The sequence below is a fragment of the Stegastes partitus genome, unplaced genomic scaffold, assembly GCF_000690725.1.
Source record: "Stegastes partitus isolate 25-593 unplaced genomic scaffold, Stegastes_partitus-1.0.2 Scaffold250, whole genome shotgun sequence".
Classification (NCBI taxonomy): Eukaryota; Metazoa; Chordata; class Actinopteri; family Pomacentridae; genus Stegastes; species Stegastes partitus.
The window spans coordinates 339,882-363,164 of record NW_007577981.1 but is presented as its reverse complement, the minus strand read 5'-3'; the positions used below and the strand labels follow the sequence as shown (position 1 = coordinate 363,164).

Genomic DNA, 23,283 nt, shown 5'->3' with positions numbered 1-23,283 from the left:
AGAGGAATTATAGAAAGCGGCAATATGTCTGCCATTCATATATGTGACAAAGGAAGGCGTCTGGGAGAGCTCAGAATGATCTGCTTTGTGGAACACTACAAAACCGTACACCAGCAAAAAAAGACTACGAAATTCAAGGGGAGCACTAAACGAGAGCAAACAATTGGAAAGCAAAAGAATGAGGAGGGTGAATGAGGCTTGTGCATGGCTAATGGAGCTGTATTTCAGTTTGGATCAAGAACAGAGTGACTCTTCCAGCTGGTTTGGGACACTGCGGTCCCTATCAGATGGAGAGACCTTACAGCAGGCTCCTATTGCAGTTTTAATAGACTACTATCAGCACAACATTCACACAAAACAGACAGCACAGTGGGATGCTGTTAAATGGACCTATTCAGCTCCACCTCAGAGAGAGAGAGAGAGAGAGGGCGAAGGAAACCGAGAGAGAAAAAAAAAAAACAGGGACAGGAGTTTGTAGTGTGAGCATTGAAAGGAGGAAGAAATTAGAAAGAAAGCGAGACAATACGCTCTTGTGAGAGTAGATGTGGTGGTGAGATACGACAGGGCAGAGAATGTGAGGGAATTGTCTGGCTGATAGTGGAAGCAAACTGAGTGACAGGTGGGATATCTCTACAGTGCTACAGCGGTGACGGGTGAGTGGGAGTGTGTGCACACAAGCGCGCACACACAAGACAAGCTTATTTTTCAGCTTTTAAGGTTTTTTTTTTTTTGATGGAGTTTCTAATCACATCCCTCACAGAAAGACCTGTGCAGGGTTGTGTAATGATAACCTGATCCAAATACTATTCAAATCTTTCATCTCTTTTCACCTTTCTCATTATGAAAAAAGACGATTTGTTGAAAACTAAAAACCATGAGATAAACTACAGGATTCAAGTTTGATCAGGTGGACTTGAAATATCTTTTTTCCATCCTAAAAAATGTTGGCTTTGGCTCAGAATTTGTTACTTGGATAACACTTCTGTACTCATCTCCTCGAGCCTTTGTCCATACCAGTAACACCCAATCAGGATTCAACCTGCAACTGTGGACACGCCAGAGCTCCCCTTTAAGTCCCTTGTTGTTTGCTCTCACCACAGAACCCTTTGCAATGGCACTTTGCTCAAGCACCCCCGAACAAAAGTACAGTGAGACACAGACACAAACATACGTTGCCTTTATATGCAGATGACATATTGTTATCTACACTCAACCAATTGACAAAAGCAATAGTAATGAAAATCATGACATTGCTTTTGAATTGTGGTTCAACAGAAATATTATTTAAAAAAACAAGCAAACAAGCCTGATGGGACCTGTAAACTAATATTTTGTTGAACAACCCTTTGAGCCAATCACTGCAATCAAGTGTTTTCTGTAGCTCTCAATCAGACTTCTGCACCTGTTGACAGGGATTTTGATTTCACTGCTCATCAGCAAAGTGCTATCATTTGTCCGGGGGAGATTTGTTTGTTGTTTTTTTTTTAATTATATTTTTCAACCACAATTTAAAAGCAATGTTTTATATCACTAAATAATAATTTAGCAAATTTTTATTTATTACTGCTTTTTTCAGTCTCTCATTATTTGAGTGACTATTGTGAATTTTGCCTTTTCTTTTACGAAAGGGTAAATCTGAGGACAACTGTATATTTAACCTCACTTGTTTCATATTAATTAGTTCTTTATTTTCACTCTCAAACACACCCCATCCACCTCATCCACAGCCCGGCCTGCTTACTGTGCAAAGGTCTTGTCCTGCAGTGGCGTGTCGTTGATTTGAACAATGCACTCGTCCTCCTTGAAGATATTCTCCTTCCTGGAGCGACTGTTTTCCTCGATGCCTTTAATGTGGAGGCCCAGGGTTCTTGCGACACAGACAGCACAGAGTAAATATGTATGCACGGAGATAAACACGTACACGATCGCATGCCAGCGCTTCAACTTTTTCTGAATTTCAGGAGTCAACATTGCCATCTGCCTTTCCTTATGAAAGCCTCATTGATTACAAGCGGATGTATTGAGCGGACAAGAGTGTAGCTGTGTGCGTTTGCTTACCGTCCGCTGAGAGAGGAGCAGTAGGGGACCACGTGGATCCCCAGGGGCCCCTGATCGCCTGAGACCTCAACTGTCCTCGTCAGAGTACTGGGAACAAAATACACAATAAATCAGGATGTACACAATGTGAAGCGGACAATCCTAAAAAACTGCAACAACATTTTCTATGTGCAAGCTCTTCAAAATCCATTTGCATTTTCCTCCCGGCTACACAGACAGGGATACAAATTAGCTTACAGGTAGTCCTGCCAAACATCAGAATGATGTCCATGTGTGTGTGTGTGTGTGTGTGTGTGTGCGACTGGGACGCAGGTGGCTACTTCACCCCTTATCTACCTGCTTCTCAACTACCCAATCTAGCCGGTGGACAAAAGAAGAGCGCAGGAGATAAAAGGGGGAGACAGATAGAGGAGCAGATAGAGATGAAACAGAATGAGCTTCTCTAATAATCTCTGCAGAGCCCTGAACTGTGGCTTTTAGCAGCAGATAAACAAGGACAATACTACTAAAGATAAACAGGAAAAGGGATGCTTTTGATATTGGTTGGAGAGTAGGGGGAGGGCACCGGCGTGGTAGAAGATCACAGGAGACCTCTATCACCGACTGGAGGCTTGATGGTACAAATATAATTATGGAGCATTTTTGTCAACAATAAAATATTAAGCTGCGCGTGTAGATTAAATGTAAGCTATGTGTTCAGCTCCAGGTCTGCGTGCTTTTCATATTTGCAATTTTTTGGGCAGATTTTTGTCATCAAATGTGCTGCATAAGTTTTGCCAACCAAATCTAATTTACATGTGTGTACAGCTACACAGCCTTGTTTGGTTAAATTACATTTTTTGAAAACAATAAGGACAGAACAGCTAAAATGATGACTTAAAAAACTTCAGTGTAACACCTTCTTAATAGAAATGAAATGTACGTGTGGTAAGATGATGTCGAAATAATGAAACAGAGTCTGCAAGACGGCAGAAACCTGCAAGAGCATGTAAGATTCTGAGATGGTTCGGTTGTTAGAAATCATACGAATGTGGGCAGGTGTGCACTGGTCTGCTCCGAGTCTGCCTTTGAGTGTAAAATAACCAGGTTAAAGTGATTTAACAAGCTGTAAATATGAGCTTTTCAGGTTCGTCTGGCAGGTGGTGTTCCCTCAGTGCACTGTGGCTGAGTGATTACATGTTTTTCCTGCAACCGATCGATTGGTTGAAGAGCAGGTATGATTTGAGTTGGCCAAAATTTGCTTTGCTCTCGTGAAAACAAAAAGAAAATGCCTCAACTCTTGCAAGGAAAAACATCTACATAATTTTTAAACCCTCGTCTAACTTTATTTATACACCCAGTATCACGTTGCAACTAAAAGGGCTCTCAGTTGCTAAATGAATCCAAAGTATGGGTGCTTTTTTTTCTAGAAAATCAGACACTAGTAAGTGAAAGCATCAATCATAGGGTGAGTTTTTAGCCTGCAGCAAAAGACGGCCAGTGACTCCTGCTTTTTTTTTTTTTCTCACTGAGGATTATTCCACCGCTGTGCATCCAGGGCAGCCTTGAACATGATGAGCAACCCCCGGGTCTTCTGAATGACAAGGTGAAAATCATGTACAGGGAGAAGTGGGGAGGGTTTGATTGTCACTTTGGAGACAGACAGGAGGGAGCGGTTGCTTCCACTGCACTGCAGCCTTGTGTCAGAGTGTGAAACAGATGTGAGCTGCAGCAAGGAGTCGGTGTAGCGGATGGAGGTTGTAAAGTTAAGGAGGTCTAAAGCTTGATGATACAAAGGTGTGGTAGAAGATGCAAAGGCTGTTGGGAGTTACAGTTGTCCATACAGGTGGTGACACTGTTTGACAAAGTTGCAAAAAGAGAATCCTCCTTATTTTTTGCATTTTCAGATCTCGTCTATTCTCTCTCATCCTCCTCTGTCTTTCATCAATTTCAAGTGTGTTCAAGAAGATAATATAAAACGTCCAAAAAAGCGCAGGCAGAGGCCAGGAACATGAAGCTATTTTTTCCTCCTTAGGTTTCCCGCAAAGCTTTCACAAAGCTAAAATGGAAAAAAAAAAAAAAAAAGCACAGAGTGATGAGTTGTCTGTGTGAGTTTATAAAAAGAAAACAAGTCAGAGAACAAAAGCACTGAAGTTCAAGGTTTATGTGCTTCATACACGTACACAAGCCCAAGGACTAGCTGGGATCATTATAACACACTCCTCTGTCACTGTCACCCTGCTCTCGTTAACCTCTGCCAGGGTCGCACACGTACTATACACACACACATATACACACACATCCAATTTGCATTCTTATTGCTACATCTATTGCATGCTCACAAACACCATCAGTCACATTCCTCCAAATTGAAAATTCACAGATACACACATGCATCACATTTACATCTATTAGAGAACACAGTTACATCTAAATTACACATGTGCACAGTGCATGAACTGCACACACACACACACACACACACTCGCAGAGTTTACTTGCAGTGATGCTAAACAATCAGGCCAGGGTAGGATACACACAGGTACAAGCCGGTCCTGAATGATGTATATTCACAAAGTGTGTGGCACAAACAAATACACACTCACACATAGACACACACACACACACACACACATACAGCTTCAGCCCATTTACATTCATATAAAAAACAAACGGCGGCACAAACAAGCTCATCAGAGGCAACCGTATCTTGTTAGCGCTGCACGCTAATATGCAGAGTAGCTCCGCTCACCCATTTTAGCATCCCACTGACACAAACACAAACAAACACAGTCGTTCCACTGGGGGGGGAGAGAGAGAGATGGGAAGGCGAGGGACAGTGGGGATGGATGAAAAGAGCAACGAGGAGTGAGACAGATGGAGCTCCCACTCTTGGTTGACTTCCTCTACATCAACGGAGGCCGAGTGCGTAACAAACTCGCGGCCGGGACTCCTGAAAATGTGCCCTCGCTCGCTCACCGTGGTTTCTTCAACTGCCAACCATCTGTTACCATGGCAAACTATCTGTGAGAGCCGTGCCTCCATTGTATCACAGCGCTGTCAAGACACCACTGTACTGTAAAATGCTGAAGAATCACCATCTGTCACTCCAGCCAAGTCCTTCTTTGGAGCGCCCGCGATTCTCTCCGGAGTTATTTTGAAAAGAACAATTTTCTAATCGGGGGAAAAAATCAGTCGGAGCCAGAATGGTCCATACTCTTGTCGCGGGGTTTGCTGGACGAGACAGGTGAAGGGGATGCGATGGTGGATTCAATTGTTGCCATGGCTACTGTGTGATTGACAGCCCGGAGAAAAATGAAAGATGAAGATCCCGTCAACCCGAAAAACAAAGCTGGAGGTTGCCATGGTGAGACATCTGTGCACGCCCACATACTGTTCAAACGCTCCTGACCAGTGAATCTGGCTTCAACCAGTAGCGCTGATGGAGCAACTGATTTCTATTTGTTACTTCTGGTGCACAAACCAGTAAATAACAAGAAAATAATGTTTTACAACAGCAGCAGTGGATTCTTTGCAAACTGTTTTGCAGGAGAGGAGCGTACGACATGACATGGAAATGATGCCGGGATCACCACAAGGAAGGCTTGCATCCAAAACGTGATATCTTATTTTGCTAGCCGGTACCAGAATTATTCATATGTATACCGGCAAACAGACTCAACAATCTCTTCATGCTTTATTCAGGCAGAGCGCTCGACACAGGCAGCTTGATTAATCAAAAGAAAAATCAAGATATTAATTGTTAATTTAAAACACTAGGTGTAGCCTTAGGTGTAACTTATTAATGTCCCTTGCCGTGCCTCGTCTTGACTACAACCACAGATGTGCACTTTTGCTTTGATTGGACTATTTTTAGACATTTCTAAAATCTAAAAAACAAAAAGACTGCATTACAAATGTTTTATTTTTGTATTTTTCTTAGTTTTCAGCCCAACAAATGGTTACAACTGCAATGAGGGCCAGTACAGAAATCCTCCAGCTTCTAATAGGCCAGAAGGCAAATTATCATCCATTGTGATCACTGATAAACAGGAAGTAACCAAAGTAACATCTGCAATATCTTGCGGCGGTGCAAACAAGCGTACTTAAAATCTTCAGCTTTGTGGCATGTATTAATATTTATCCCAAACCCTGCTCCTTTTCTAAATGCAATCAAGTAGTTTTTGGGGGCTTAAGTTTAACTGCAGGCTGAAACAGCAAGTAAACAACAAGTGAAAAACAGCAAGTGGAAACAAAAGTCAAAACAAACCAATAATAAAGGCCCCAGGCAGGACTCAAACTCAAACTAACTTAAGCCACAGCGAGCCAGTGCACATTTCAAATGCAACTTTGGTTCCTCAAACACCATTAGATGAGGGGATAGTGGCTGAGAAGCTAGAGGAAGTCTCTACTGACTGCATGATAACATCTGGTGCTCTGCTGGCATACGTCACTATATCTGTGTAACTCAAGAGCAAAAAAAAAAAGAGCAGAAACTGTGCCGTCAGTGTGTGTGTATAATCATTATTATTCAATTAATTAGCTCTCCAATTTGCTGTCCTGTGCCATCCACCATTTCCCTCCTGTGAGTTTCTTCTTCCAGGTTAGTTAACTTCAGTTTATTTTACCCTTAATCATTTGATAAGCACTATCACGAGTAGTCATGTAGAGGTGACTTTGGTAAGTCAGATCAGTTGTTGGAATCTGTTTACAGCACCTGCGTGTTTTTAATAAAAATATCTGCCAACATTGATAATTAATAGCCAGAAGAAGCAATACAGCTCTAACTGGTATAGTGTCTATAAATCATCTGTATACAATCTGCCAATCAATTATCTTCCCTTGTTGTCACACAGCAGAAAACATGAATTATATAATACAACAGAAATCCAAGTCAGTTGTTGGGAAAATTACCCTCCAGCTCAGCTTCTAAACTCACTGCCGTTGTACAGATAAGAGAGGCTACCCCATCAACAACCACATAATAGGTCACACACACAGTCACCCATGAGACTGTTTAATCCAGTCAGAGTGTCAGACGGCCAAACAAAGACAGGAGTGTTAATCCTAGTCCCCATCGTTGTGCCATAACCCACCTACAGGGCGATCCGTCTGCTGACGCCTTAAAACGCACCTGCACACACGCTTACCTGAAGTTAACTTGGCTCATCTTGGCGGGACGGTCGTCTGCGCTCAGTCGGTCCAGAGCTCCTCTCAGTACATGGTTGATCTCCTGTGGGAAAAGAAAACAACAACAACAACAGAGAGAGGCACTTAGTCAACACGGTGATAATAGCTGCAGAGACAAATTAACAGTTCCCGCCATTACACACACACACTAAACAAACAGCAGCGAGCCAGCGAACGCGAGGAGGCCCGCCGCCAATTAGTAAAGCAATCTAACGCCGCCATCAATCACCTTTGCGGATGGTGAAGAGAGAATGACCGCCGGACGCTGAGCTCCAACCACGCGCCGCTGTCTTTCCTTCACTCTATGTACATTTCTATCTATCTACCTCCCCCCTCCCCTCCATCCCTGCCCAGTGTCAGGCAAGGCTCTATTTTTAAGTCGGCAAAAATCAACAACCCCGGGGGCAATGGAAAAAAAAAACGCAAGAGGGAGAGAGATATGTGGCTAGAAAGACGGCAAAGCGACAGCGTCAAACTGTTGCGAGACGTTCAAACGCACTCGAGGGGTGGGACGGAGAAATTGCCCCAAATCGCTAAAGACAAGAAGGGTGCAATTAGGTCCTTCTGCCTTGTCACTTTCATTGTGTCACCAGTACTAATGGATAAAAAGCTCCCGCCCACCAGCCTGCTCCTTAGCAACCCCCCCTCCACCACACCCAACTCCCCAGCGGACCCCCTCTCTCGCACACATAATAAAATAAGCCTCACACACACACATGTTCCCAGCAAATATTACCTACACATATCATCACCGCAGAGCCGAAAACATCAAAATAATGCATTTATGAACACACTGCCGACACAAATAGTGACCCACTTATCTGGGCAGAGTGAGATTACCCCCACAATGGAGCGCGTGTGTGCGGGGGCAGGAAGACGAGCTGGAGGCTCCATTGTTGCTGTGCATCTTCCCGCAACGCCATTAGCCAAAGCACACGCAACGCAGGCTTCTCCCCCCACTACAGTGCATGCACACAGCCTCACCGCCGTGGAAGGTAGCGACACACAGCCTTTGGGAGCACGAGGCTGGCAGGAGCGCAGGTGAACACATGCAACAAAAAACACTGATGAATTGGTTGTACATCTTATTCTAGAGGCAGCTGAAGCGTGAAACCGAACACATGTGTCGCACAATAACATAACATCCCCCCGACAAGAATAGTGCAAGTAATATGTGGTATTATAGCTGATAGTGTTTGGCTTCTGATTGAGGAAACACCACAGATCAGCCAATCAGCTCGCTGTATCTCAACACTAGTGAACATTTTTGTCATCCCAGTCTGAGCATGAAGTACAGGTTGCACCATTTGAGTGTAGTTGTGGTTACATGGTCAATATTTCTCCCAACTTGGCTGCAATTCTTTACCTGGACACTACTGATCTGATAAAAGTGTGTCATCTAACAGACACATAACAGCAGAAAGAGGAGGAGAAGGCTGTTATCCAAATTCATTGAGAAAATTAAATTCATTTAAAAGAGCAAATTGACCGAGACACATCATGTCCTGGGACCATTTTTTTTGCCTTTCTGCTGTCCTTTCTAATTAAGCAGCAGTCTCAGCAGCGCATAATTCTCCTTCCGTCGTTAAACATTGGGAGAGTGTAAGTGGACCTTTACAGCCCATCAAGAACAGTAAACTTGGTGCTCCTTCCTCTGACAAACACCAGGAGCTGGGGGGTGAGTGTACCGATCGGGAGCAGGATGTGGCACAAACGGAAATAATGTACTGAGTCTAGCTGGAAAGAAACAGACTAATGCAAACTAAGCATCTGCATGGTCGTTGGGCGCTGATATGTTGGTATTGAAGGAATTATCAAGAGGTTTACGCAACCCTTCTAAGTCTGATTGGAAGTTCATTCCATACTTATCAGTCTGTTATGATCGAGGTGGTTATGTTCGCATTTTTATTCTGATAGGACTATTATTCAGATTATTATTAGAACATTAAGACCCTTGTAAACTCAGCTAGTGAACCTTTACAGATTGATTGTGTTCCTATTTATAATAAAGGCTTTTACTCTCTCCAGTGTCCACAAACATTTACTAGAAACTCTGAATAAAAAACGTTCAGCTGTTTGCTTCAGTTTTTCATTCACCTGGTTACCTGTGTGCCTCACATCACTGCTGCTGCTTATACTGACACTAACCGTGCTACCTGTGTGACACCTACACCTACTGCTGTTACTCTACCGGTCAGGTACCAGGAGTTAAACTGGACAGGAGACCCCCAGAACAGAGCTCCACACCCTTTAGCGACCAACTCACACACAGCAGGAGGATCCATATGATCTCCAAATGGAGAGAGGGGCTGTGCGCAGGTGGCACAGCAGGTGACTGCATTGATTATTTAAATCTTTTGACGTGTAACTGTGATTATACTTAGCCTTATCAACCTCAGTGCTTCTCTACAAGTAAGCAGCTGAGCTGAGCTGAACTCAGGATGAATCCAGCACCGCCAGAGCTGTTGATACACTTTATTTTCAACAAATATTGTTTCCTCCTGAATGTTTTTTTGGGATATGAAATGGAATATTAAAGAGCATTTTTAGTTTTGATTCTAAAATGTAATAATATCTGCGGCAGTGCTGCTCCTGCTGATCTAATCACTGAAGGGAAATAGAAACAGGGCAGCAGTGAGCCAATGAAAACACACTTTATTATCCTCAGCCTGTAAGTTGCTGTAGATAAGTTGGTTCAGTACAAAAATATTACTGTTCTTATGTATAATAGGAATGTCTGTGGTGATTATGGACTTGTTTTACTTTGTAGTTCTGGATTTCCGTTGCTGTCTGTGTTTTCGGCTGGCTATTTCAGGCTGGGCGGGGCTGGTTGGAGGAGAACGTTCCCACGCTGGCACAGCTGCAGCTCACTGTCCTCATCATGGATAAAGCTGCTGTTCACCTGGGCTCCAGTGCCAGACAACTGCCAACTCCTCGAGTGGTTCATCAGGTCGCTTAGTTGGTTCACTAAGTTTGATGTGGTTAAAACTGATAACTCTCGAGCTCACAAGTAACCTATTTGTCTCTCCTTGCTTTCCAGCGTCTCCTCCACCGGTCTAAGCGTCCAGCCGTTCGGTCTCCCACGCCAGCTGTCACTCCCCGGAACACGAGTCGGACTTTCCCCTCCAGGAGCACCTTCACGGGAAATCACTCTCCTCCCCTGGCTGAAACCTACGCACCCGCCCCGGATCCCTCACCTGCCTCCTGGTGTCCCTCATCCACGGATTCCCTCAAACAAACCTGTTTTCCCTTTAACCATTCTCGTTTTGGGTCTTTACTCACGTCCTTCGGCCACTAACAGTGTCAGTGTTTAGTAAAGCGTTAATTAAACGTTACCACTGCAGTGTATTCATAGGCCTGTGTGACTACAGCGCTGTGTTATTGTGCCTTGAAACTTCACAGAGCTTCAGGTAAACTTTTCTGTTTGTGCAACACATCTTTCCAGACAGAGCTGTTGTTACTCTGAAAGATCCACATCCACAGAATGCAATGAAGTTTTAACTCAGACTATTTTTTTACTCAGAAAAAAAGTTTGATTTGTGAGCCCTGACCTAAAAAATCCTACTTTAAGCCCTGATATGTACCACTAACAATGTCAAAGATTCTGCCAAGTACCAAAAGTTGGCATTAAATCCTGATCAGATTTATTCCAATTTAGTTTACTTGCAGCTGATTGTATCTGAAGAACTTTTTATATTTGAGAAGTCGTCACTGTAGGAAAAAAAAGAATATTGTATAACAATGTAGTCTTATTCAACAAAGTAAGCTACTGGGGAAGAGAAGTATTGTTTTATAGCTGCTGTATTAGCTCTGGCTCGATAAAAACTTAACTCCCACATGTGCTCGTGCATCAGCTGACACTCCAACATCTTGCTTACAAACTGACAACAGCTCTTTTTATTGGTTACACTTCAGGCGACATTTTCAACCTTTCAACTTGTCCCGACACTTCAACTCCTTTTAGCGCTTTCACTTCAGCTGCCGCTCAGAGCTTAAACTGCGACTCCCATATGAATACAAAAGCTGACAAAATCTAAACGTTTCAGATCCTTCAAAAGCAGCTTTTTTAGTGCGTATAAAAATTTCCTCGGAAATCAAATTTCCAGTCGTTTCATTTTTGTAATCTATTTTGTTCTCTGAGTGATTTGAATGTGGCAGGCTTTGTGGTCCTGGATGTGCGCTCAAATAATTTGTAAAACCTGTCTGGAAACCCGTCTAAGCACGACTAACAAGTTGTCTCCTCTGTTATTGTGTTGCACGCTGCCATCCATGTTTTTGTGTTTTGGGTGCTGTTTGTAGTCAGAGGTGTGTGTGAGTGACAGGAAGGTGTGCAGACACATGAGGTATGAGATGTTTGTGCGTGTGTGTGTGTGTGTGTGTGTTGTCAGATGAGTAATGAGGTGTGTGTTTCTTTTGTGCATTTCCGCCGTGTGTTGCAGTCATCTGCTACACGTCAGGTAGCTGAGAAATAGCTCGAGTGTGTACAAGAGAGTGTGCATATGTACAAACGCTGCAGGATCACAGCTCCGGTGTACAAGGCAGCGCTCCCTGACCCTCATCATATCCATCACATCCACTGACCGCCGCGCTGCTACACACAACTCGCAAAACACAAACACGTGAAAATGAAGTGCGATCCTCGAGGGACGGACGCACAACATCCTGCAGCGAGCACGACAAAAAAGCCAGACGCAGAAAAACAGCAGACTTTAGTGGAGCTGGTTAAGGTGTCAGCTTTTTACATCAGAGCTCAGGGAAACATCAACCCCGGACACGTGTAACATATTAAAGTCCAGCTTTCTGCTGTGTTAACACGTATTGCATCATTACATTTCTAGGTATTCAAAATCAGCCAAAAAATGTGGGAGGCAGACTGAAAGAACAGGAGAGAAAGTATTAGTAAAGGAGAGTGAAGGATATGAGAGGAGAAAAAGAATCCTGCAGCTCCTGCAGTTAACAGGTAACATTAAACGGCTCATTTATTAGCTTCGAACATGGCAGGAAGTCTAAATCAATTAAAGGGCCGACTGCATGTTTAGCACTGCTCAGCCTTTTGCCAGTTTCATTAGCTCGTCTGATAAAAAAGAAAAAACCCGACTGAGAGAGGTATGTGCATAGAAAATGAGAATCAAAGGCAGGGAGAAGTGGGCCGACCTTGGCCTTCACCGTAACAGGCAGCAAAATCAATTAAAGGGGCAGGATGCATATTTATCACTGTATCAGGCTGAATTACACTTTATCTAGTTTTCAATACCTCCTTCAAGACTAAAAGGGACAAAAGTGTGTGTGTTACTTCTAAGTGTGTGTTTATTTGAGTGAGTGGACTGCGTGGGGAGGGGGTTTCCAGAGGAGTGGTACAGTGGGTGAGTGAGGATAAAGTGATAGCGTATTGATCCATGGAGTCCATCAGGCCCAGGACTCAATATGCCCAAGAAGTGTGACGGCCTCCGAGCCTTCCACGCGCACGGGACACGCACGCCTTCAGATTCTTTGTTCTCCTCCGTGTATTGCCTTTCTCATACGTGGATTACACGTTCTGGATCCCGAGCCTTGATCAGATTGCCGTAGCTGTGAACAAACATTAATTACCTAAAGACTGATCATCGATTTTTTATATTGCAAATCTTGTAAGAGCTAAAGAAGTACACGAGCGAATGAGCAGGTTCATGGAGTCTCGCTCGAGAGAAAACCTCGTAACTCCACCGTGTTAGCGGTCGAAAAACAAACTGTTTCTGACAAATATCCAGCTTGTGCGGTTTAGAGGTGTCGAGAGTTTGTCCAACAACCGGTGGAACAAACAGACAAACAAAAGGATGGCATGCCATAATGATCAGTCAGATTTGATTCATGAGCTCTGCATGGAAGTACTGACACCTTTCATTGTATTCACATGCTCATTAATCTTTTTAATTATGCATCATTAAGGGCGATCTTTACAGTCCCTCTCAGATCATTGATTTAATCTGTACAAAACATCTCTTTGCATATGTTGAAGGTTTGTGGCACTTCTGCATTAGTTTCACTTTTCAGATCTGGATGCAAAGACCATCTTTTATCGACAGCTTTTGGTTTTTACATTAAGTTTGCTCAGCAGGTACTTTATCATACAGGTTTGGTGAATCTATCATGTGGACTGATTACCACAAGTGCAGCTGAGACTAATGTAAATGTTTTGCAGGAAGACACATGGCAATCCATTTAAGAGTTTTTCAAACATCTCACTGAGAACTTCTCAGAATCACAGAGTCAAAGGATCCAAAGTCAGAAGACTACACCCTCTTAGACACACAAATGTCTGTGATCAAGCTTAAGGGGATCCATGCATTAGTTGCAGAGATATTTCAGTCTTGACCAATTAACATAAACCCTTCATATGCATTGTTTTTTCTTTATTCGCCATCATTTCTGGCAATGCTTCAGTCTGGGTTTAAACACTGCGGCTGCTGCTGTCTGAAGCAGGGATTCATTTGTCAGGAGGCAGAGAGATGTAGATTTTTTTGTAAACTGCTGAGGATGTTTTATATCATCTATAACGAGCCTATTCACTCTGGTCCAGACACGCTGTTTGAAGCACATGAGGCCCGACGTTTTCTGGACAGAAAATATGGGCTCTGTCATTGTGTTTACTCGTCGCCCGCTGATGCCTGTGTTCTGCTTAGTCACTGCTGAGTCGAACACAGCGGGGGTAAACAACAGGACTCCGTCTCCTCCTTCCCTCCCTCTACCTGAGTTTCCCCTCACACACACATGTACCACTGTGACCTCGGACAGCCTACGTCCTGCCCACCGCACACATACGATCGCCCACGGAAGGACGAGAAAAGGCAGCAAACAAAGTCCTCCTTAATGGCAGCCCGCTTCGAAAAAAGAGGGAGAGCGTTTGAAAAGCCGACCCTTTCAAAGTACAGCCTGGGGCACGGAGTTAGACCACAAGAGGAATATTCACTGGGTTGCTCTTCAACCAGGGAATGGCACACACCAAAGATGTAATTGGAAATGAAATGCGTTCATCTTTGTTATTTATGCACTTTCTTTTAGCTCCAGCTGAACCACTCGTTTTGAACTGTAGGAGTTCCGTCAGTGGAGACTGAACGTTTTGCCCAATTTCTGCTGAGACAGTAAGCCCTTTTTTTTGGAAAGCAAACAGGGAGAGAAATAAATGCCTTCTTCCAACTGGAAAGACGAGAAAACCAAATAGAGGATTGTGTAACAGCTAACAAATCTCTCACTTACAATATTGGCATCTTTAGCTAGTTAAAGATGATAATTCCAAAGACAGCTACTACCCCTCCTCCTTGAATCTTCACATCGCTGACACTACACTCACCGGTTCAGGAGACCCGCTGCTGTGGTCGTCAGATGGAGGCGTGGGTGTCACCTCAAAGGGTGGGGCCAAGGCAGAGTCGCTGCTGCTCCTCACCAACAGTGGAGTGTCTGTGATGAGAAAAATAAGTGTCAGATGCTGGATGTCAGCCAGTTATACCTGTAACTGTCTTTTATTTTCCACACTGTTGAGAAGAAATCACATTACATATGATTTCTCCAACTCCAACCCCACTGAGGATCGCGGGAAGAGATGGAGAGAGAAGAGCTGAGGAGGTAAAAGAAAATGGAAACAGAGCTGCCTTTTGTCTTTTGGCAACTTCCACACTCAGCAGTTGACCTGCACCTTGTTGAAATGAGCATCGGGGAAAGCTCAGAGGGTTAGACGGACGCCCGAGGCGCTCGGCGCTCTGCAAAAGGAATGACAAGATAGCAATGAAAAAGTGAAATTTCAGGGTTTCTGTTGTTACCCGAAGAGGAGATGTGAAAACGAAACAAAAGGAAGCTGTTCTCTATTAGGGGTGGGACGAAAGATGCCGCAATGTATTGTATCGCCTCCTCTTGTGAGGCTTTATCGATACGCTGGCACCAAATATTGATATATTTTTTGCAGGATCTTTTAAGAACTAGAGTCACTACTTTATGACTGCTTGTTGTGTCACTTTTCAAACACATGAGGTAAGGGAAGTTGACGAACCCGTGGGGAAAGCGGCCGATGGTGAGGGAAAGCAAATCAGAGAGCTGATTATTTAACTGACACACTATCAAAACTGAATAATATTGATAATACACACACACTGGCATGATAAATCAATGCCCTGCTTTTTACTTTTGTGTGAGTATTTCGTGTTCTTCAGTTGGACAGATGTAGTGTTGATAATTATCTTGTCATGTATTGCTGAATCAGTGTACTGCAATAATATTGTCCTGATGTTATCCCATCATGAGCTGCAGTTGTTTAGCAATTTTAAAGCAAACTTTTGAAATATCGCAGAACACTTTTAAAAAGGAAAATGTAAATTAGGCTTGTTTTCGCTGAAGTAAATAAACGAGGCTTCATAGTGTTGTCAGACAGTAGCCGTATAGTCAGAAATAAATACAGTACAATAAGCCGAAAACTAGGGATGCACGATATATCAGCGACCGATATTAGTGTTTTTTCCGATATATCAGTATCCGTCCGATGAACAAATTTAGCCAATGTGAAAAACCGATGATTGTCTAACATGAGTGCCTTCGTCTCTACGTTTGACATTGCTGCTATTTCACAGATGTTTTTACTTACACAGTCCTGGACTTGAACGTTAAATATGTTAAAACATGTTTTTGTTTTTTTATGCAATAAAGAAGACTAGGTGGTCTAATTTGGTATGGGCTTCTTTCGAATAGTTTTCGTGTTATTACAGTGCTTACTTACATGTGAACAAAAATTGAACATTGACATCGGTAATATCGGTTATCGGCGATATCAGAAATTTTAATATCAGATATCGGTATCGGCCAGAAATGTTAATATCGTGCATCACTACCGAAAACAAAAGCAGTTGCCACCGAATAAGAAAATCATGAAGCAACTAAAAACTTTGGACATCAATGAGTTAAAAAGTCTTCAGGAACTGTTTACAATCAGTAAAGCTGTGAATAGTCGTCTATGTTAGCTGGTGTTGGACATGTTAGATGCTCTGTGGACAACAAAAGAAGCAAAACATCTCATCAGTCATGTGACTTATTATCAAAATGGTGTTTCCACTGTGTCATTAAGTGAATAACCTCCTGAAAGTGTAAAAACTTTTTTGCAAAACTGTCTTTTTTTTCCACATTTTGCCATTTCCATTAACTTTTTTCTGATGCGATTCTTCAAAATATGCATAAAAATCCATTATGAAAACACAGCGTCGAATTTCCACCCTTACTCTCGATTGAGCGTCGCTAATGGAAGTTCAGACGAAAAAGTGTCACAGGAAACGATAAGGGAAAGACAATGTGATCTGATAAAAACAAATCTGTATGTTGGGGAAAAGTTCATAATTAAAGTGCTGTAATCCCTTTTCAAGCTTCACATTCATTTTTTGGATGACTCATACACCCTGAGAGGAGACACGCAACCGCCCCACTGTTTCAGCAATACGCCCAAACCCCACACCCACCCACTGTGTACACTTACATATGACCAGCTGTTGCCTCCACACACCCCCCAAACGGCACATATTCACATGCGCACACTCACCACAAGCCTTCCCCACAGGCCAACAGAGCTGGGAGAGGGAGAGGTAACATGGGCAGGTCTGAATCCACAATAAAACAATTCAAAAGAATCTAATTTGGACCTGTGTGCTGCCTCTTGTTTTTAATATCCACCCCAAAGGGAGCGCGCTGGTATTTGTGGAAGCAAAAAACCCAAAGCAGGGTGTTTTCAGATTTAACTCAGAGGAGAAAATAAAGACAAGGGAGAGGAGAGGAGGAGGAAGAAGAAAAAAAAAGGCAGAGTGAGAGATAAACAAAAAGAGAAAGCCAAGAGATAGTGACAGGGAAGGAGGAGGGTGAAAACCTAGAAAACGCAGAGACACAGAAAAAGGGAAGGCAAACAAAATTCTCCTCTTTCCTGTAATCAATCTCTCTTTGGAGGGTCAGCGACAGGGTCCTGGTCTAACGTGGTCAGAATAGAGAGAGCAGAGGGGGGAAAACAAGTAGCAGAGAAGGAACTGGCAGGGGTCACAAGTGTGTGAGTGTGGCTAGTGATTGTAGACAGATGAGAAACGATGACTCCAACCGGCCCAGACACACACAAATATCCCTTCTCCCCTCAAACAACCCAAAACCACATGTTCGCTCATCCGATGTGGTGTTCGGGTTTGTCTAATCATTTTTATTAATTACCAGAAACTATCGGTTATGCTCCGCTCGACGAGGTGCCGGTCCCGGTCTCGCCCTCCATCTGTCTACGTTTCACACGCTCTTTCCACCTCCGCTAACAGCGAATGTCAGAAGACATAACGCTGACTCACTGTCACTGATGTGCAGGAATCCAAAGGTGTGAGCTTCAAAATGTTGGTTGCTTTTAATTAAAGTTTCCTTCGGTGTTTCCTGTTCACTCCCAGTTTCTCGTGGAAATAAACAGGTCTAATGTGATTTAGAAAAGCAGACTTGGCGTCGAAATGCTTGACAGAAAACTGCATGATCTGCAATAATGATACGCGCTTTGATTTAACACAGAACAAAATGTGAGCTTGCGTCGAAAGGCATCAGCACTCCAAAGCATCTCTTCATTGTTTCTTACTATCTGTTAATTTTGTGTGCATCTAAACTAGGTCACCCCACCTGCAGATGCGTCTCCTCATTATTTGGAAGGTCCTTGCTAAGACTGAACACACGGGAAGTTTAATAAGCTGCACATCAATGGGACGAGAAGGAACTACATGGTGCTTCCTCGGATGTGAATATGTGATGAGGAGAGGTGAAGAGATTGAAAAAGTTTCAGCCGGAACAAATGTGGCTCCAATTCACAAAGGCTAAAATTGTTAACCTTTCTCCCCCAGATTTTTAATCAACATCGGTTATTTACATCATCAATACTCCTCAATACTGATTGAAATTAAACATGACATCGTGATAAAGTTTCCAGCTATATCGCCTAGCCACTGATGTAAAATAAAAAAGGGGTCTGGTGCAATAAATAGAGAAAGAAACGGAGCTCCTGGCAAACTCTCAGATCGGTCAGAGGCCAAGGTCAAGCTCTGAACACACACAGATCCATACAGCATCAGTGTTGCTGCAGTTTCTAACTCACAGCTGAAACCAGTAGATTTGGTACATTTGCTGTGTGGGACGACTAAAGACTGACTTCCAAAACAGTCCTGTGCTCAAATTTGGGCAACAATGCGAGCCAGAAACTTGTTTGTCTTCAAGCTGAAGACATTTTTTGCATTAAGAGAATTAATAATAAGCAGTAAAAAGTCAGTTTAGCCATTCGAGGCACCGAGTGTTTTCAAACTTTTTCTTTTGAACTTTGAGAAAGCGGTAGTTCCTGTTGCCACTTTACTGTTTCAGCCTTGATTATCTTGCTTTATGGGACAATTTTTTAAGCTGTAAAAGCATTTTATGTAAACAGTTGTAACACCCCTGCAGACATTTAAACCATGTTCCCACAGAAAGCACTATTTCTGCTGCTTTATATTCTTTACGCCGGCTTTGTAAAGGCTTCCAAGTTTAGAGGGGCCATGTATAGAGCGCAGTAAAACTTAATGAACGGTTCTTTCCTCTCCCTCCTGTACCCACCTGTCTGCTACATTCATGGAAAGTGAAGGCACATAAAAATGGACGCACGCATATAAACATTTCATCCAGATTTAAAAACGCAAATGTTTGGAGCCAGATTTGCTCAGGTAAAACCACAAAATATGTTCCCATTATATATGAGAAAGCTGACACCTGTTCCCACACTCTAAAGAACCGCGAAACCCTGAATCAAACTACAAGGACAACGGGTACATTAAGTACCAAAGCACCTGTACCTCTACAAGGACAGCTGCATGTTCAACGGCTGGATCCTGTAGATTTTACAGATGCCGAATGGATGGACTCATTTCCAAAGTGGCTGTAATGGATTTTCTAAATGAGCTCTACAAATAAGCGACATCATTGAGGAAACCTCAGTCATGACCACCTCCCCACACACACACACACACACACAGTTACTACAATGTCAATGATGCGACTTTGTGAGGTGACCGGTACAGCTCCATGGTCACAGTCAGGGTCCATTACCCAGTGGTCAGCCCCATAAATCCTCCTCCGTTTATCCATCGGAGTCAAATCTGCCTCCATCAATCCTCCCACCACTTAGAGTGCTGGAACCCGGTCCGGCCATGTGAAGGAACCTGAGGGTTACTTGCTTTGACCTCCGACCTGCATTGACCCCAGGAGGGTCAAGCGGTGCCACTGAGGGTCAGGGATATTGATGAGAGTGACAGTTGTGACTCTCTCAGGTCAGCCGCCATTTGGACGGTCGTAAACAAGATCGCCTCAGAGGAATTTCTAATCAAGGGTGACTGATCTGGTAGAAAATGGATTCAGCATTGACCTCATAGAACATGCTCTACCCATCTGTTTACGTGCCTTAAAAGCAGTAGCAGGTTTCCACAAGTAGCTTCAACTGCCGACATCTGGATCTCGTGAACGCTGCTTATAAATAGATCAATGCAACATCACGTTTCACGGTTGTGAATGAATGCTTTGCAACCAGAAGATCAGAGTTCCCGCTTAAGAAAACCGGGCCATTAGAAGCATCACACATGGAAGGAGTTATTTCATTTGACCGATAAATTATTTCGTCAAAAGTGCTATTTTACCAAAACGTTTCAGATCTTGCATTGGATCAGATGATGAAAATGCAATCTAAACCCTCTGGAGGTTGTGGAGAAAGACTCAGACTGTGTGCGTGGCATCTGCAGCCCTCAGGACAGGAACCGAGCATCATTCTTGCCCTTTTTGGCAATGTGAGCTGAATTTTTATATATTTTAGGATCACAGACATTTTCTGACGTTGACATGCAGTCTCCTTCCAAAAGGGCAGAGGAGAGGTGGAAGCACTAAAACTTCGAATGTATTTTAGGTTAGTTAATTTGACAGAACTGTGTGCCCGCAACCACAAGGTACACTCCAACTTTAAATAGACCCGCAAAACTCAGCTCGGTGCCCCGCTTCAAGTCCAGAAAACCAAACGGTAACATTGACACACACCCAAGTTATGTTCTGCCCTTATCTTTCCAATGAGATTTGTGTAATTGGAGAGACCTGAAGAGGCCTTGTAAACTCTGCCAGCTCTGTGTTTATCTGCCTCAGACTCTCCATCTGCAGCTCTGAGCCTAACTAGGCTGCTTATGCAATTCTGGGAACACAGAGGTTTATTTTAAGAATTTCCTCTTGTTTTCGGTTCTGTGAAAGTTCTGCAACGCTGCAGAGCTAGTTCACTGCCAGGGCAGGATGAAAACAAGGATGCATCATGTTTCTGACTGACTGTGTGTGTGTGTGTGTGTGTGTGTGCCTGCGTACACACATTAATCAGTGTGTGTGCGCCTTTGTTTGCCGTTGAGTTTGCATGTGCAAGCATGCGTTTGCGATCTGTACATTTATTACCCACACAGACAGTGCTCTGCTTGTGTGTACGCTTATGTTTGTGAGAGTGTGTTTTCATGCCACAGGCCAGGGTGGTCTTGTTTTTCTGGCAATCGATAGAGCAGCCCGGCTCAGCCTGCTCATGGGATGATGCGATAAGGACTCTCTTCCTAGAAGTGTGTGTGCGTGTGTGTGTGTAGCAGCAGATCAATGCGGGTCTAATCATCCCACTGGGGCAGTGTGAAGTCCAATCACCCTGTTCAAACAACTGGCCCAACCTGACACACAAACACTTTGATGCCTCGCTGATTACTGAATTACTTCTTGTCCTGTCCACCACCACTCAGTCCGATTACACGCACCCCATAACCAGATTATTGTGAATAATAAGATTAAGGTAATAGTGTGATTAAAGCATTCACGTGGTTTGCAGTAACCTAATTTCGACCTATTTTACATGATTTGTTGATAAATGGGTTAACGTCTGGGAGGATGTGACGTGTCTAGTCGCTGCACATCAGTTAACTTGGACTATTTTTTTTTTAAACATAGTAAGAAGCAGCACAGGTTATGTTCACTACAATGTGACGACAATAACTGAAATGTTTACATATCTAACAACCTGCCAGGCTGTATTTTCTTTACCTAATCTTGTTTAACCCTCGGCTATTTGCTCAGTTTCCACTCCCATTGTTCAAAGGCTTATGACATAATCTTACGCTTGACATGCCATTAACTGTCATTTGGCGGAGAGGTTAGGCTACTTAGAAATGTCATCATCATGCCGGTGTTACTATGCACTTCAGCTGATGCAAACTCTACCCAAAGATGTTCATTACTGCAGATATCTGAGGATAAATGGGTAGAGCCAGCGTCTGTTCCAGGGATAAAAGAATTATGTCGATGGGACATGATGATGGGCTTCAGTGCCGTCAGAGAACATATTGATAGAGTTTGTGGGAAAAAGTCATTTTCATTGCAATCATTTTTATTATTTCCATTTCTGAAGAATGTGGTTCTGCCATTAGGTTCCGAGAGGAGCTGCAGTGTACAGTCGACATGCTCTCGTTTAGCCACAGCCTCAGTGGACTGGTGTAGCTGTTCATAAGGAGAAAACTGCTCCATTACTAGTCTTCCAGGATTAATCGATTATTTTGGTAGGAACAGACTACAGGTGAACATCAGCACAAGTCACACAACCCAGTAGAGACGGTTAATTTATTCACCTAAGGCAGCTCCAAACTAGTTCAACACCATGCCAATAAAGTCATCCGGGTGGCTGCATTTTGCTAAAACAGAAAGTTTGTGCATCAACAACCAGCATTGCAGATAAACAAAGAAAAATGGTTTTGTGCTGGGATCCCAAGTTGATATAGAAATCCCATCTGTTGTTATCATTTCAGTATAAAATAACCAAATGATTTAATATCCTGCAAATACAAGCCTTTCATGTTTGTTTATAATTCATTTAGGCTTATAAAGCAAGAAGGTCGAGTCTATCTGATGCCCTGTGGCTGATTTAGTTAATCTACAGATAACACACAGACTTTTTTCTGTGCAACCAGATTGGTGACGAATAAGTATTATTGGTAGTTCCCAGCATGCTTTGGGAGAATAAGGCTACTTTCCTCCCCCAGTATTTCTTTACATTTTGGTAAATCTGCAGCACAGATACAGACAACAATCAACATTTGATGCTTTAGTTTTTCTTTGCTGCCTGCTATGGACTAAAACCAGGTGGAGCATCTTGTTTATATGATTTCTAAGAGATTATGGACATGGGCTTTGGAGAAAGTGCCACCACTTGAATGAGAATTGATTTCTCCAACTATGTGCACAACATCTGTGTGTTCTGAAGTGCATTAGAAGATGAAAGAGTTCATCAGTGTATAAAGACAATTTCAATAGTTTGCTAATCAATACAAGATAGCTGTAAGGAAGTCGCAAAAATCTAAAAATCAAGGGACTTCTCTATTAATTCTCCCAGCAAACAGCTCACATGCATGATGTGATGTAACACCCAGATAATACCCAAACTTGTTACAGCAAAAATGAAAGCAAAAACGCGCACATACACTTTCTCCCTGAAGAGCCGTGGACGGATGATCGCGTTGGGCGGGATTGGTTGTTTAACTTGCATGCTGATTCTTTTGTGGTAGTGTGTGTGTGTGTGTTGTGTGCGTCCGCTTGTGCACGACCAGATGACAAAAGCAGGCTTTATTGCATCAGTCTGGCTCTATATGAGGGGCGTCACAGGGTCACATCATAACTAAGTTAGTCAAGGTTCAACAGGGTTGCAGAGCAGGTTGGGGGGTGGGATCAGGAAGAGGTCCCACTGGGTTAAAGACGGGGTGGAACGGGCGAGCGGGGAGTGGGGGGCTGGAATTAGTCCACTCACGCTTGGCTGGACCCTGGGCATGCTAACAGGCTACAGTGCTAATCTAGTTAGAGGTGGAAGCCATGCAGAGACAGGGATGGGGTAGGAGGGCGGGGATGGAGATGGATTCCTGGGGGGGTCAAGGTCTAGAGCCCCGGGTGTTGAGCTGGATGGCAGGTGGTTGAAGCTGAATAGTAGAGTAGAAACGACTGGGGTGAGCGAAGAGGAGGCAGATGACGGGG

General features: G+C 43.4%; 1 protein-coding gene across 1 annotated transcript in view; it reads right to left on the bottom strand.

Moving 5' to 3' along the window:
* The window catches only part of LOC103357367 (partitioning defective 3 homolog B-like), a 183,816-nt gene that overhangs the window by 122,784 nt on the left and 37,749 nt on the right, over nt 1-23,283 (bottom strand). Inside the window, exons 4-7 of the mRNA XM_008281909.1 lie at nt 14,555-14,661; nt 7,188-7,270; nt 2,059-2,145; nt 1,742-1,867 (exon numbers count right to left, since the gene is read on the bottom strand). Coding sequence (XP_008280131.1) covers nt 1,742-1,867; nt 2,059-2,145; nt 7,188-7,270; nt 14,555-14,661 — 403 coding nt within the window. The remainder of the gene's footprint in view (nt 1-1,741; nt 1,868-2,058; nt 2,146-7,187; nt 7,271-14,554; nt 14,662-23,283) is intronic.